At 42.4% G+C, this 15868-nt stretch overlaps 1 protein-coding gene across 4 annotated transcripts in view; it reads left to right on the top strand.

Annotated features, from left to right (window-relative positions):
• MPHOSPH8 (M-phase phosphoprotein 8) overlaps positions 1 to 15868 on the top strand; it is a 48011-nt gene that overhangs the window by 22768 nt on the left and 9375 nt on the right. For 2 of the 4 annotated variants that reach the window (XM_081549101.1, XM_081549102.1), the window contains exons 3-5: positions 1844 to 2665; positions 5834 to 5933; positions 8481 to 8738. In XM_081549101.1, coding sequence (XP_081405227.1) covers positions 1844 to 2665; positions 5834 to 5933; positions 8481 to 8738 — 1180 coding nt within the window. Of the gene's footprint in view, positions 1 to 1843; positions 2666 to 5833; positions 5934 to 8477; positions 8739 to 15868 lie in introns of all 4 variants that reach the window. The other 2 variants (XM_081549099.1, XM_081549100.1) reach the window with 1 other exon arrangement.

The raw sequence follows: 15868 nt of genomic DNA, 5'->3' as shown, positions 1-15868 counted from the left end.
GTTGTTTTGCTGTCCCAGTGAAACTGTGTACCTCAGGTTGGGACTTGAATCCACTGTCTTTTAAATCCCTGATCATACCTGGGACTTAATGAAGCTCAAGTACTTGATGTCACAGAAGGAATTCAGTGAGAGACAAAATGATAGGGAAGAAGTGAGTTCACTTAGAAACAGTCCACAGAGTGAGGGCCATCTCAGAAGGCAAGAGCAGCCCCAAGCTATGAGATTGTCAGTTTTTAATAGGTGGGCATTTTCATAGGCTGATAAGTGGGAGGAGTATTCCAGCTGTTTTGGGGAAGGGGTGGTGATTTCCAGAAATTGGGCCACTTGTTGACCTTTTATGCTCAACCTTGAAACTGTCAACACTCAGGTTTCCTGAGAGGCCCAGGTTCAATCCCTGGGTGAGGAAGATCCCCTGGAGAAGGAAATGGCTACCCGCTCCAGTATTCTTGCCTGGAAAATTCCATGGACCAAGGAGCCTGGCAGACTACAGTCCATGGGGTCGTAAAGAGTCAGACATGACGAAGCCACTAACACTTTCACTTTCTTGGAACTGTGGTGCCTCTGGGTGTGTCACTTAGCCTGCTCGTGTGTTACAGTGAGCATACACTGAGGCTCAAGGTCTAGTGGAAGTCTTCATCATCTTGAACCTGATTGTTCATTGTTCAGTCACTAACTCATGTCCAACTCTTTTGGGCCCCATGAACTGCAGCACACCTGGCTTCCCTGTCCTTCACTATCTCCCAGAGTTTGCTCATACTCATGTCATTGAGTCCGTGATGCCATCCAACTATCTCATCCTCTGCTGCTCCCTTCTCTTGCCCTCAGTCTTTCCCAGCATCTGTGTCTTTTCCGGTTAGTTAGCTGTTTGCATCAGATGACCAAAGTATTGAAGCTTCAGCATCAGTCCTTCCAATGGATATTCAGGGTTAATTTCCTTTAGGATTGACTGGTTTGATCTCCTTTTGCTGTCCAAGGGACTCTCAAGAGTCTTCTCCAGCACCAAAATTCAAAAGTATCAATTCTTGAGCACTCAGCCTTCTTTATGGTCCAACTCTCACATTTGTACATGACTACTGGAAAAACCATAGCTTTGAGTATACAGAACTTTGTCAGCAAAGTGATGTGTCTGCTTTTTAATACACTGTCTAGGTTTGTCAGACCTGGTTAGTTCTAACCATTTATGTCCTGTCCTTGGGTCATGTCATTCTTTTAAAGACTGCTTTACCCCCCTCCCTCCTGTTTCACTAGTTGCTTTTTTATGAAGAGTCAAAAAGTTTTGCCAGTGCCGCCACATTTCCACTACCTTATTAAACTTGGTGGGTCTTTGCTGAAGCACCACAGGGAAAACTTAAAAATACACACATCTTTTTTCTCCCTCTTGTCCTTCCCCAAGTTATTTAGAAGAGAATGTGGGGAAATAGGATCTGAAAATGCTTTGCATAGTGTTTTTATATCTAGACAGATACTTAATTCTTAAAAGGTTATTTTGTCATCAAATAAATAAATCTTTACAAATTACTTATTGGTGTTTTGGAAATTTTGAAGTTGAAATTATACATAACCCACCATACATATGACTGTTAGGACCTACAGCAGCACTGATAATTTCTGTCCCCCTGTGTTTATCTGTTTCCTTAAATTGATGCTTATTGTCACCTCCAAGACCTATTTCTTAAGTTAGCAATGTAAGTAAGTTATACAACCTCAGTTACATAAATAATTTTAAGAAGTTGAGAAACTGGAGGGAAAAAAATTCCTACCAGATTTCATTAGTACACGTATTCAAAACCTTTTAAATTACTGTGTTCTTAATGAATTTTTAAATCTTTTTTATACTTTATAGAGATTGTCCTTAAATAATGACATATTTGAGGCAAACTCTGATAGTGATCAACAGAGTGAGACTAAAGAAGACACTTCTCCAAAGAAGAAAAAGAAAAAACTAAGGCATAAGGAAGACAAAAGCCCCGACGACCTGAAAAAGAAGAAAGCAAAGACTGGGAAACTGAAAGACAAGCCCAAACCAGACCTGGAGAGCTCCTCTGAAAGTTTGGGTTTTGATTTAAGGACAAAGAAAAGAATTTTGGAAGCCAAAGAAGAATTAAAGGAATCCAAAAAGCCAAAAAAAGATGATATAAAAGAAACTAAGGAGTTAAAGAAAGTTAAAAAGGGTGAAATAAGAGATTTAAAAACTAAAATAAGAGACGATTCCAAGGAAATTAGAAAAACAAAAAAAGAGAAATGTGTTGAATCTCAGGTGGACTCTGAACTGGGTGTGCTTAGTGATTCCCCCCTTCAGGAAGAGGACTGTGAGGATTTACAGGTTGACAACAGAGAGGAGAAGCAGAAGTTTAGAGGTGCTAAAGATAAAGCTGAGCAAGAAGCCAGTCTAGATGCGGCTTCTGATATACAGCAGGATGGCAGTGTAAGTGCTGATGAGGACGAGGTCAAAGCAAGGAGGAAAAAAAAGAAACCGAGAAGGACAGAGGAACTTAAAGAGAGCAAAAAGCTAGAAAACAAGAACCTCTTCTTAGAGAAGAAAACTACACAGAAAAAGCAAAGGAATCAAGACAAAGGCCAAAGCAGTGCAGAGTTGGATAAGCCAGTGCCTGCCTCTGCCCTGACACCACCGAGGATGTCCAGGCCCACAGACTCCCCTGGGGAGGTGAGTACGCAGGTCCTGGTGGAGGGTGATTGGATCCCACTAAGGACTAAGGTTTGTGTCTGGCAGAACACAGGGACATTCCACTCAGGCTGGTGCTCTAAGACTTGGAGACAGTGGAGCACAGCCCATCCTCGTTTCGTTTCACTTAGCAGATAGTGCGTTTTTTATTAGACTGAAGATTTGTGGCAACCCTGTATCTGAGCCATTCTTCCTGTAGCATCTACTCACTTCCTGTCTCCGTGCCACATTTTGGTAATTCTTGCAATATTTTAAACTTTTGTTTTGCTTTTTGGCCACCCTGTGTGGAACTTTCCTGACCAGGGATGGAACCCATGCCCCTGGAGTCTCAACCACAACCACTGGACCACCAGGAAATCCTAAACTTCTTCATTATTACTGTACTTCTTAAAATGTTTGTGATCAGTGATCTTTGATTTTGTTTTTGCAAAAAGCTGAAGGTTCAGGCAACAGCCAGCATTTTTTAGCAATACAATATTTTTTTTTTAATTAAGGTAGGTATGGCTATTTTAGACATAATGCTGTTGCACAGTTAATTCTATAGTGTAAATATAACTTTTATATGCACTGGGAGACAGAAAACTATAACTCGCTTTATTGCAATGTTTGCTTTATTTCATGGATCTGAAGCCGACCCTGTAGTATCTCTGATGTGTGCCTATAAGAGAAGTTCTTCTACCATTAGGGAGTTAATACTTTATCGGGAGATTTTCTTCTCCCTCCTAGATTCTCGTTTGCCTGGCTGCTCTAGAATTGAACTGACATGAAACAGATTAACATGCGGAAAATTAAAAGTTTACTAACACATACACATGAAAGAAACCTAGGAAAACTGAGTAACTGTCCAAAATGGATGAGGCCCTCACCTCAAACACCACCCTCAGCCAAAGACAAAAGAGGATGCTGAGGATGGGGAACCAGTCCTGGAAGGAGAAGCACTGTAAACAAGGGCGAGGTTGCCACACTGACTGGTGAGTCCTCGCCTGACACTTGAGAGCTCCTAGAGGCTTAGAGCGGAGAAGGCAATGGCACTCCACTCCAGTACTCTTGCCTGGAAAATCCCATGGACAGAGGAGCCTGGTAGGCTGCAGTCCATGGGGTTGCTAAGAGTCGGACACGACTGAAGCGACTTAGCAGCAGCAGCAGAGGCTTAGAGACGCCCTTGCCAGAGGAGATGCCCCTCAGAGATGCAACTGTCTCTCAAAAGGGTGGCTCTGACTTGGCTTTCAGAGTTTTTTCCTTGCCTGCTGTTACTTATCAGTAACCAGCTTAAAATAGTTAAAATGCCAAAGAGACTGTTCCTCTACTAGTCTCTTAGTCACTCAGTCACGGCCTACTCTCTGCAACTCCATGGGTTGTATGTAGCCTGCTATTCTCTGTCCATGGAGATTCTCCAGGTAAGAAGACTGTAGTGGGTTGCCATACCCTCCTCCAGGGGATCTTCCCAACCCAGGGATCGAACCCAGGTCTCCTGCATTGCAGGCAGGCGGATTGTCAGCTGAGCTACCAGGGAAGCCCTGGTCTTCCCACTAGTCTGACTGGTGGGAAGCAATTATAAATGCTGATGATCCTGCTTTTGAAAGCACCTCAACTTTTCTCTTAGTCTAATCCAGACTTTCCTTTGGACTGACTGCAGCTGGAAAATTGGGGGCTAATTTGTGAACAAGTCAGGGTTTTTAGAGGAATTCAGATACGATGTAGCATTGTCAAGTAAAGCTTAGAGCTTTGTCGGTTTATTCTATTAGCTTTTCACATCCTACTAATATTTTCCCCATGTTTTCTTAAGAATATACCACTTCTGGAACTTCCCTGGTGTGTGTGTGTTAGTTGCTCAGTTGTGTCTGACTCTTTGAGACCCATGGATATAGCCTGCCAGGCTCCACTGTCCATGGACTTCTCCAGGCAAGATTACTGGAGTGGGTTGCCATTTCCTTCTCCAGGGAATCTTCCCGACCCAGGGATCGAACCCTGGTCTCCTGCATTGCAAGCTGATTCTTTACCGTCTTAGCCACAGTGGACTCTCCTGGTGGTCTAGTGGCTAAGACTTCCGTCTTCCACTGCAGGGGGCGCAGGTTAGAAACTAAGATCCCACATGAGTACAGTGAAGCCAGTCTTCCCACCCCAGCTTGTGACGAAGAAAAGGGCAACCTTTATGGGAAAGGCCCCAGTGCAAGGAGAATGGGTGTGGCTTCTTCTTGAAAACCCCAACCTTCCAGAGGGTTTCAGCATAGCATTTTGTAGAGGCCCGGGGGGGACGGGGGGGGAGCGGGGCAGGGCGGGTAGTGGCAGGACCTGTGATCAGTTGTGCACAACTCTCTGGTTCATTGATGGTGAGATTAAGCGGTGGTGTCACAGGGTCAATATTGATCCTTAGACTCCATTAGGCCTGGGAAGGCCATGTCTTCATGGTCATCAAGCAGTTAACACCTTCCCTTTGGTGGGGGATTTCACATCTGTAAAACTACACAGGAAGTGTGCACCAGACACTGTTACCCAGGTTCTCCAGAGTGGTTAGCTGCAGCAGAGGATATGGGGTGGGTGGTGAGGAGGGGGTCTGCCCTGGGAAGGCCCCATGGGGGTCCTGGTCTGTTACTAAACTAATGCTATACTAGCCTGTCTAGTCATGAGGGGAAAAGTTAAAAAAAATATCATAATAGTTGGGGACTGTTAAATATCCATTGAAATATTATGAGGTCAGCATAGCAAAAATAGAAACATTTACAAAATGTTACAGTGAAGAAAACCATACATACAAACACAGTCAAGTAAAAATATCTATGCAATGTAAATAAAGAAAAATAAATTTTAAACAACAAAATCATCTGTAAAATTACAGAGATCCGAGGGACAATGTGGAGAATTAAAAAGTTATGTTTGGTTAATAGGTGAAGTTTTTTGGAATTTTATTATTAGTAATAAAAAATTCTTCAAGGAAACTTGGTGTTGGGTTTTGAATGTGATATTTTGTGAATTGTTGAGGTTGGGGGTAAACTTGACCAAGGAAGCGGTTGACGTGAGCAAAGACGTAGTCATCAGGGGTCATGTGCACAGTTCACAGAAGGGGGGCCTAATGCCAGGAATCTATTTCCCAGTTTTCACAATCAGTATCAGCTCTGTCTGTGTTTGGGGTCTTACATGTGTCTTTTTCAGGAGAGAGAGACCAAAAAATACGAACCCAAAGAAAAATACCAGAAAAGGCAAGATTTGGACAAGGAAGAAAAAGGCCGAAAAGAGCCCAAGGCATTAAAGAGTGAGTGAATAGTGACATTTGTCGTTTATGTTGGTCTTTCAGACAGAGTCTAGTTCATTGTGAAGACAGACTCTCTTCTAGCCTGCAAGGTCATTGAGTAGAAAATTTGTTCACTGGGGACTTGAGAACATTATGCTACTGTTGTTTACCAGTCATCTTCGTTTATTACATAATAATGTATGTTATTAGTATAACTAACTCCTCCCCCATCTGATCACCTTGTACTTTTTCCTTTTGGGTATGAGATGAAATACGTTATCTTCATGTTTTTTTTAACTTTAATTTTTTAACTGAAATATAGTCAATTTACAATGTTTTAGATTCTGGTGGGAATACCTTATCTTTAAAGAGACAGGAAATTAGTTTTGACAGAAAAGTAAATAAGTATCTCTTATAGTAGCTGCTGAGATAAACTTCTGTTTAATCAATTTATTGTGTTTAGTTCTGTGTCATTTATATAAATACAATTGATATACATTTTGATCACATCAAGATATAACTCAGTTAAGAATCTGTAGTGCATGTTAGTAATAGAACAAGTACTTTATAAAACATTCACCATTACAGTGTTTGAATAAAACTGGATATTTTAGTTCACACAACCAGAAAGTACTTGGAAAACAAGTTCTTGTGGAAGCAGTGATTTCTACGAGATGGATGATTTCTTGAGAGTGTTCTCCCACAAACTGTGTAACTGAGGTAATACTAAAAGTGAGTTTGGGGTCTAAGCCTCAATTCAGACTTAGCAGGAAGTGGCAGGGTTGATGGAATCTGGGAAGGAACAGCTTTCATGGCTTGTGTGCAGGTGAGTGTGATGTAGAGACTGTGCTTGTTCATAGTGATGGTGCAGCTCTAAGCCTCTCTTCTTCAGAGAGTGACTGGAGATTCAAAATATTGTAAGATTAGAAGTAGTTAGGAACTTTTTCTTCCTCTGAGTATCTGTCAGTTTCAGGTAACATTTTTACTGTGAATGTTAAGTCTGTTCCTTAAGTTCAGAAGGCCACACCTGGAGTCTGATTTTCAGTATCCCTCCTGCTAAAACTTACCTACTTCCACCCCGAGTCCAAAAGGTGCTATGGCTGGAACTTTGCTGGCCTCACTGTGTCTGCAGTTTTTCAGTTTTCAGAGTCTGTTGACTGTAACCTTGCAGCTTATATATGTACCTGTGCTTCTGTCCAATCCTTGGCACCCAGCCTCCGGGACAGAAATAAAACTGCATTTGGGGTATATTTTGGGAGTGTGTCAGAATCAGTGAACATGAGTCTTTACGTTGCATTATGCTGTATTACAATGGATTCACCATCCTCGCCATACAGTAGCTTGGGAAAATACCAGAATTCAGTTGCCATCAGATTTAAATGTGGAAGAAAGGACTTATCTGTGGAAAATGGAAAGAATGGTTAACACTTTTATTTCTGAACATTGAATGAGATGTTCCACTTGCCATTCTCTATTTTTGTTATTGGACTGGTGTTCTATGTAAATAATCTGGATATTCAGAGTTTAAATATGTCTGGGACAAGCAGCCTCAGTGCTGCCACTGTGATATTACATTCTGCATATGTTGTTTTGTTGTGTCATATACTTGGTGAGGTTTCTTCAAGGCACATAGAAAACAGAATTGGTAAGTTGCTCAGGTTTCTTTCACTGTGATTTGGAAATGATACATCTTTATAGAATGAGAGCTTTATTTGGACTAGCTCTCTTATTGAAAAAGAAAAGGTTCAATTTCTTTTGGTTAGGACTGCATTCATATAATGCTTGCTTTTCCTCTGGTCACACCATGTTGAGCATTAACCAAGATACCTCTATTCTTAGCAAACTATAGTTTATTACAGGTGTTTAAAACTGTTTAAGCCTATGCAGTTCTTACAGAGGAAGATAAATGAGAGATGTTACCTGAAAGTACAATTGAGAAGGTGTTCCTATTTAACATAAAAGAATTTAGAATTTAAAAAAACAAAACACCTATTTGCTATATACCTAAAATTTATACTTGTTCATTCTGTTCTGTTCTACCCCTTTTGGGGGTTATTATTGCAGATCTGCTGCTTTGCCGGTCTTCTCTCTGCTTTGTCTTTAAAGCAAGTGGATTTTCGCAGGCATCATCAGGTGCAGTGTTGCTGGGCCACAGTCAGTGTGCTGACACCCTTCCATCTCCCAGTCTCCACCAAAAGTCATTTTTGTACCAGGTCACTTCCATGCATGGTGGAGGCAGTGTCTCAGCAGAAGGGTGGTTGGTGACATGACTAGGATTATTCTGAGGCTCATGGGCTGCGGTGGCCTTTCTCAAAACTGCAAGTAGTTCAGACCTTCAGAAGAAGAGCCATTCACTTTGGCTGTCCTTTCTAAATATGGAGTAGCCAACACAAAGATGAATGGAAAGGCTTCATGGCTGTGATAGTCAACCTGATCAGGCTTTCTAACCAAGGCAGATATTAGTAAGAATTAAGAAAATATCTGTGTGGTTTTTTTTTAAACACCCAGATTTTCTTTTGATTACAAAGAAATTAGTGACTCATTATCAATTTTATTTTTTTCCAGTAGCATTTAAGGAAATCAGAAATGCATTTGATTTGTTTAAATTAACTCCAGAAGAAAAAAATGATTTTCCTGAGAATAATCGGAAAAGAGATGAAATGCCGCCAGACTGTAAAGTCACAGAAGACCACAAAGCCAAGGAATACAAGCCGTTACTTAAAGAAAGAAGAAATACAAGAGATGAGACTGACACGTGGGCATATATAGCTGCAGAAGGTGACCAAGAAGTTCTGGACAGCGCGAGCCGAGCGGAGGAGAGTCCTGGTGAGTGTGTGTGACTGTCTGCAGTTTTCTCAGGGCCGTGTGCAGAGCTCTCCCCTCACCTTCCTCTCCTCTCCGCAGTTGCTATGGTCTCAGGATGGAGTAGAAAACTTTGAATCTATTTTCTGATTCCCTCTAGAATAGCTCAGCACATTTACAATTACAGAGATTTCTGGTTTGCTACCTTATCTCCTCTTGTCAAGTTGTCTGATTGTATATCTTACTAGATTTCTTTCAGAAAACTGTCAAAATACAGACTTATTTGTATTCTTCCCTTTTAACTTTGCAGTAAATAACACTAAATGAAGTTATATTGTGAATGCTGTTCTGAAATACTGGAATTAGCTGAGGAGGGGAGGGCTGTGTATAGAATAGGTAGTGGTGGAGAAGAGGAATAAAAGTATATTTATGTATTTATAACTAGGGCAGGGGTTCAGAGATTTGTCTGATAAAACTTTATATAATTTATAAATCTTGTAAAACAGTTGAAGTTTTGAAATATTTGGGGATATATAACAAGCTAGATGTTAGGTGATCGTCTTACTGCAAAACACCTAGGTTCTGGGATCCTTGGTAATATGATTGCCCAGCTGGTTGGAAACTGGGTTAGTTTCTTCAGCCAGCATACGGTGGGGGTTGCAGGGGCCGGGAGGGGACTGGGCTACCCAGATGTCAGATAGCAGCACTGCTGTTGAGACACCAGGCAACAAAGAATAGTCAGGAGGTATTGGTCCAGCCAGCTGGGGAGCTCTGGGTGGAACCTGAGACCGACTTAGTTCACACGGGTCAGGGAGACCCGGGAAAGAGGCAGCCACCCTGTTTCACGAGCAGGGAGCTTCCGATTGGCCCAGCCTGGGCGCCACAGGATAAGTATTCCTCACCACCCCCACCACCCCCCAGCACCTTAATAGTTTATGGAGAACCCTGAGTTCAGTCCACATGTGCCCTCAGTGCTGTTCCTCCAGTGGAAACAGTGGGCGGAACATATAGCCCAAGGACAGGGAGGATATGGTGGGCCTCTGGGACCTTCTCCCACGGTAGAGCACTGGTGATGCCAGAAGTTGGTTCATTGGAAGACTAATAGAACAGACCAGCCTCTGGTAGTGCTAAGGGGAAAAAAGAATGAAAACTTAAACAGTACTTCCAGGGGAAAAAGAGAGGCCATTATAGGTGGCATCCAGATTAAAACGATAAAAATTCTATGAGCATTTTCTTGCAATAAACTAGAAAACTGAATGAAATGGGAAATTCCTAGAAAGATAATAGTTCAACAAAACTGACCCGAATACAGAAATTGGATATTATTAATCTTAAAAAATGTGAAATAGTCATTTAAAGTAGTGTTTCAAATTTAACACTAGGCACAGATGGTTTCATATGCAAGAGTTTATCAAACTTACAAAGAAGTCTTCCTGAAAGCAGGTGGGCTCTGGGCCCCACCATCACTTTAGTCAACAGACCAGACAGAACTGTCCCAAGGAGGAGGAGGACGGCCAGGGTTCAGCACTAACAAGCTCAGGTGTGAAAACCCATGTAAAGCAGGAGCAGGTTGAATCCAGCCACTTGTAAGGGTTCGGTTCTGTTCACTCACTCAGTCATGTCTGACTCCTTGGGACCCCATGGACTGCAGCACGCCAGGCCTCCCTGTGCATCACCAGCTCCCGGAATTACCCAAACTCATGTCGGTGATGCCATCCAACCATCTCATCCTCTGTCGTCCCCTTCTTCTCCTGTCCTCAATCTTTCCCAGCATCAGGGTCTTCTCAAATGAGTCAGCTCTTCGTATCAGGTGGCCAAAGTATTAGAGTTTCAGCTTCAACATCAGTCCTTTCAATGAACACCCAGGACTGATCTCCTTTAGGATGGACTGGTTGGATCTCCTTGGCAGTCCAAGGGACTCTCAAGAGTCTTCTCCAACACCACAGTTCTAAAGCATCAATTCTTCGGTGCTCAGCTTTCTTTATAGTCAAACTCTCACATCCGTACATGACTACTGGAAAAACCATACCTTTGATTAGACAGACCTTTGCTGGCAAAGTAATGTCTCTGCTTTTTAATGTGCTATCTAACGGTAGGGTCAGGCTTCTGTGGTCAGTAAGGGCTATGTTCACAGAGGCTCATTCACATCATAACATTCTTTTAGTATATGTCTAATTTTTTATTTAAAATAGAGAAAAAGTTAAAACTGCTAGATGTTGGGTTCAGTGCTTGGTAGGAATGAACAGAATGAACTTAGGATTTTAAGCCAGTTGGCTTCATCGTGATCCCGCTGAGTATCGTGGCTCTATGTAACTGGAGGCACTGTCTCAGTCTCCGTGAACCCTCAGCTGTCCTGGGTCCCAGTCTCCCTGGGTGGTTGTGGGGGGAAGCAGCTGAGGACTCAGACACATGTCATTGCACACATGGCTTTCCTTATTTGTAACATGGCTCCCTCACAGATTTTGGTGTATGGATTGAATATACTGATTCGTGAATTTAATGCTCCTTTCTAAATGTCCACTACGGTTGTTACTCAGGAAGTGAGGTACAGCAAGTATATGCGACTTAACGCAGTCATACATGGACAAGGCCGTGCTGTTTCTGTGTTGCTGCTGCTGCTAAGTCGCTTCAGTCATGTCCGACTCTGTGACCCCAGAGACAGCAGCCCATCAGGCTTCCCCGTCCCTGGGATTCTCCAGGCAAGAACACTGGAGTGGGTTGCCATTTCCTTCTCCAATGCATGAAAGGGAAAAGTGAAAGTGAAGCCGTTCAGTCGTGTCCAACTCTTAGTGACCCCATGGACTGCAGCCTACCAGGCTCCTCCGTCCATGGGATTGTTTCTGTGTTGGGATGCCCTTAAATCCTTTCTTTTTCCCCCTCGAAGTATAGTTGATACACAGTGTTGTTAAAGTGTACGGCAAAGGGATTCAGTTACAGATACACACATATATTCTTCTTCAGATTGTTTTCCATTGTAAGTTATTCAGTTCAGTTCAGTCGCTCAGTCGTGTCCAACTCTTTGCGACCCCATGAATCGCAGCACGCCAGGACTCCCTGTCCATCACCAACTCCCGGAGTCTACCCAAACCCATGTTGCCATCCAACCATTTCATCCTCTGTTGTCTCCTTCTCCTCCTGCCCCCAATCCTTCCCAGCATTAGGGTCTTTTCCAGTGAGTCATCTCTTTGCATGAGGTGGCCAAAGTATTGGAGTTTCAGCTTCAACATCAGTCCTTCCAGTGAACACCCAGGACTGATCTCCTTTAGGATGGACTGGTTGGATCTCCTTGCAGTCCAAGGGACTCTCAAGAGTCTTCTCCAACACCACAGTTCAAAAGCATCAATTCTGCGGCGCTCAGCTTTCTTCATCGTCCAACTCTCACATCCATACATGACCACTGGAAAAACCATAGCCTTGACTAGACGGACTTTTGTTGGCAAAGTAATGTCTCTGCTTTTAAATATGCTATCTAGGTTGATCATAACCTTCCTTCCAAGGAGTAAGTGTCTTTTAATTTCATAGCTGTAATCACCATCAGCAGTGATTTTGGAGCCCAAAAAAATAGTCTGACACTGTTTCCCCATCTATTTCCCATGAAGTGATGGGACCAGATGCCATGATCTTAGTTTTCTAAACGTTGAGCTTTAAGCCAACTTTTTCACTCTCCTCTTTCACTTTCATCAAGAGGCTCTTTAGTTCGTCTTCCCTTTCTGCCATAAGGGTGGTGTCATCTGCATATCTGAGGTTATTGATATTTCTCCCAGCAATCTTGATTCCAGCTTGTGCTTCTTCCAGCCCAGCGTTTCTCGTGATGTACTCTGCATATGAGTTAAATAAGTAGCGTGACAATATACAGCCTTGACGTACTCTTTCCTATTTGGAACCAGTCTGTTGTTCCGTGTCCAGTTCTAACTGTTGCTTCCTAACCTGCATACAGGTTTCTCAAGAGACAGATCAGATGGTCTGGTATTCCCATCTCTTTCAGAATTTTCCACAGTTTATTGTGATCCACACAGTCAAAGGCTTTGGTGTAGTCAGTAAAGCAGAAATAGATGTTTTTCTGGAACTCTCTTGCTTTTTTGATGATCCAGCGGATGTTGGCAATTTGATCTCTGGTTCCTCTGCCTTTTCTAAACCAGCTTGAACATCTGGAAGTTCACGGTTCACATATTGCTGAAGCCTGGCTTGGAGAATTTTGAGCATTACTTCACTAGCGTGTGAGATGAGTGCAATTGTGCGGTAGTTTGAGCATTCTTTGGCATTGCCTTTCTTTGAGATTGGAATGAAAACTGACCTTTTCCAGTCCTGTGGCCGCTGCTGAGTTTTCCAGATTTGCTGGCATATTGAGTGCAGCGCCTTCACAGCATCATCTTTGAGGATTTGAAATAGCTCAACTGGAATTCCATCACCTCCACTAGCTTTGTTTGTAGTGATGCTTTCTAAGGCCCACTTGACTTCACATTCCAGGATGTCTGGTTCTAGGTGAGTGATCACACCATCGTGATTATCTGGGTCATGAAGATCTTTTTTGTACAGTTCTTCTGTGTATTCTTGCCACCTCTTCTTAATATCTTCTGCTTCTGTTAGGTCCATACCATTTCTGTCCTTTATCGAGCCCATCTTTCTATGAAATGTTCCCTTGGTATCTCTAATTTTCTTGAAGAGATCTCTAGTCTTTCCCAATCTGTTGTTTTCCTCTATTTCTTTGCACTGATCGCTGAGGAAGGCTTTCTTATCTCTCCTTGCTCTTCTTTGGAACTCTGCATTCAGATGGGAATATCTTTCCTTTTCTCCTTTGCTTTTTGCTTCTCTCCTTTTCCCAGCTATCTGTAAGGCCTCCTCAGACAGCCATTTTGCTTGTGTGCATTTCTTTTCCATGGCGATGGTCTTGATCCCTGTCTCCTGTACAATGTCACTAACTTCGGTCCATAGTTCATCAGGCACTCTATCAGATCTAGTCCCTTAAATCTATTTGTCACTTCCACTGTATAATCATAAGGGATTTGATTTAGGTCATACCTGAATGGTCTAGTGGTTTTCCCTACTTCCTTCAATTTAAGTCTGAATTTGGCAATAAGGAGTTCATGATCTGAGCAGCAGTCTGCTCCCGGTCTTGTTTTTGCTGACTCTATAGAGCTTCTCCATCTTTGGCTGCAAAGAATATTATCAATCTGATTTCGATGTTGACCATCTGGTGATGTCCACGTGTAGAGTCTTCTCTTGTGTTGTTGGAAGAGGGTGTTTGTTATGACCGGTGCGTTCTCTTGGCAAAACTCTATTAGCCTTTGCCCTGCTTCATTCTGTACTCCAAGGCCAAATTTGCCTGTTACGCCATGTGTTTCCTGACTTTCTACTTTTGCATTCCAGTCCCCTATAATGAAAAGGAGATCTTTTTTGGGTGTTAGTTATTACATGATACTGAATATAGCTCCTTGTGCTATACAGTAGGTCTTTGTTTATCTATGTTATATATAGGAGTTTGTATCTTTTAATCCCAAACTGCTAATTTAGTCCCCTCCCTTTTCCCCTTTGGTAACCATTAGTTTGTTTTCTGTGAGTCTGTTTCTGTTTTGTCAGTAAATTCATTTGTATCTTTTTTTTTTTTAGATTCCATGATTTGTCTTTTTGTGTCTGACTCACTTCACTTAGTATGGTCATCTCCAGGTCCATCCGTGTTGCTGCAGATGGCATGATTTCACTCTTTTATGGCTGACTAGTACTGGCAACCCACTCTAGTACTCTTGCCTGGAAAATCCCATGGACGGAGGAGCCTGGTAGGCTGCAGTCCATGGGGTCACTGAGAGTCGGACATGACTGAGCGACTTCCCTTTCACTTTTCACTTTTATGCACTGGAGAAGGAAGTGGCAACCCACTCCAGTGTTTGCCTGGAGAATCCCAGGGACGGGGGCACCTGGTGGGCTGCCGTCTGTGGGTTTGCACAGAGTTGGACACAACTGAAGTGACTTAGCAGCAGCAGTATTCCATTGTGTATATATATGTATATACACACACCTATGTGTACACACATGCCACATTTTCTTTATACATTCATCTATTGATGGACACTTTGGATATTTAAGTTGCTTCCATATCTTGACTGTTGTAAGTAGTGCTGCTATGAACATAGGGCTCCATGTATCTTTTCAAATTAGAGTTTTCATTTTTTCTAGATACATGCCCAGGAGTAGGATTGCTAGGTCATGTAGTAGTTCTGTTTTTAGATTTTTGAGGAACCTCCATATTGTTCTCTATAGTGGCTATATCAACTTACATTCCCACAGTTTGTAGAAGAGTTCCCTTTTCTCCATGCCTTCTCCAGCATTTATTGTTTGTAGACTTTTTTAATGATGGCCATTCTAACCGATGGGAGGTACTGGCTGTAGCTTTGATTTGCTCTTTAATAATTAGCAGTGTTGAGCATCTTTTCCTGTTCCTGTTAGTCATCTGTTTAAATCCTTTAATTCTTACCATCAAACATTTGTGCCTTTCACTGTTTAAAATAGTACAGCCATTTTGAGTTCTTCCCAGATGTCCTCTATTCCACTGCCAGTAGGGAATAAACACTTTCATCCCTAGTGTTGCTGAGCCCATGGGTCGGACATGAGGGTGGTAACTAGTATTTGCTTCACTTGTAGTGGGGGTATCTCAGGGCCCTGAGTGCTGTGGGGTTTGGTGGGGGTACTTGCAGGGGGAGAAGCTTAAGCCAAGTCTGACAGGATCACAGGCAATGACTTATTTATATTTAGAGTGACTTTACCTACATGAATATTGGAAGCAGTGTACATTCATCCCTTGTATAACGTTGACTCTGTCTCTGGCCCTTCCGGCTGGGGAGGGCTGACCAGCTGTCCAAGAAGAACGGCCAAAGGAACAAATCACAGGGCTTCCTCTTACTGAAGCCCTGTGATTTCTTGCTTTCTTTCAGCTACTAAAATTCATGTTACTATTTTACAGTTAATAAGATACCTGTTAGTCTTTATGCCTCTTCATGTATGACACCTAAAAGTGGACAGTTCATATTACTACCCAAAGAAAGTCAGAAATTTAGAGACTCAGATAATGACGTAGGTTTAAAGTGTAACATTTGGGTTAGGACACCATATGCTTAAATAAAATGGCATTGTATTTTTTATAGTCCATAAAAGTATGTCTT

Source organism: Giraffa tippelskirchi, chromosome 12 (assembly GCF_054371585.1).
Source record: "Giraffa tippelskirchi isolate mGirTip1 chromosome 12, T2T-mGirTip1v1.2.pri, whole genome shotgun sequence".
NCBI lineage: Eukaryota > Metazoa > Chordata > Mammalia > Artiodactyla > Giraffidae > Giraffa > Giraffa tippelskirchi.
The sequence above is the reverse complement of the archived record's forward strand: the minus strand, read 5'-3'. Positions and strand labels throughout refer to the sequence as shown.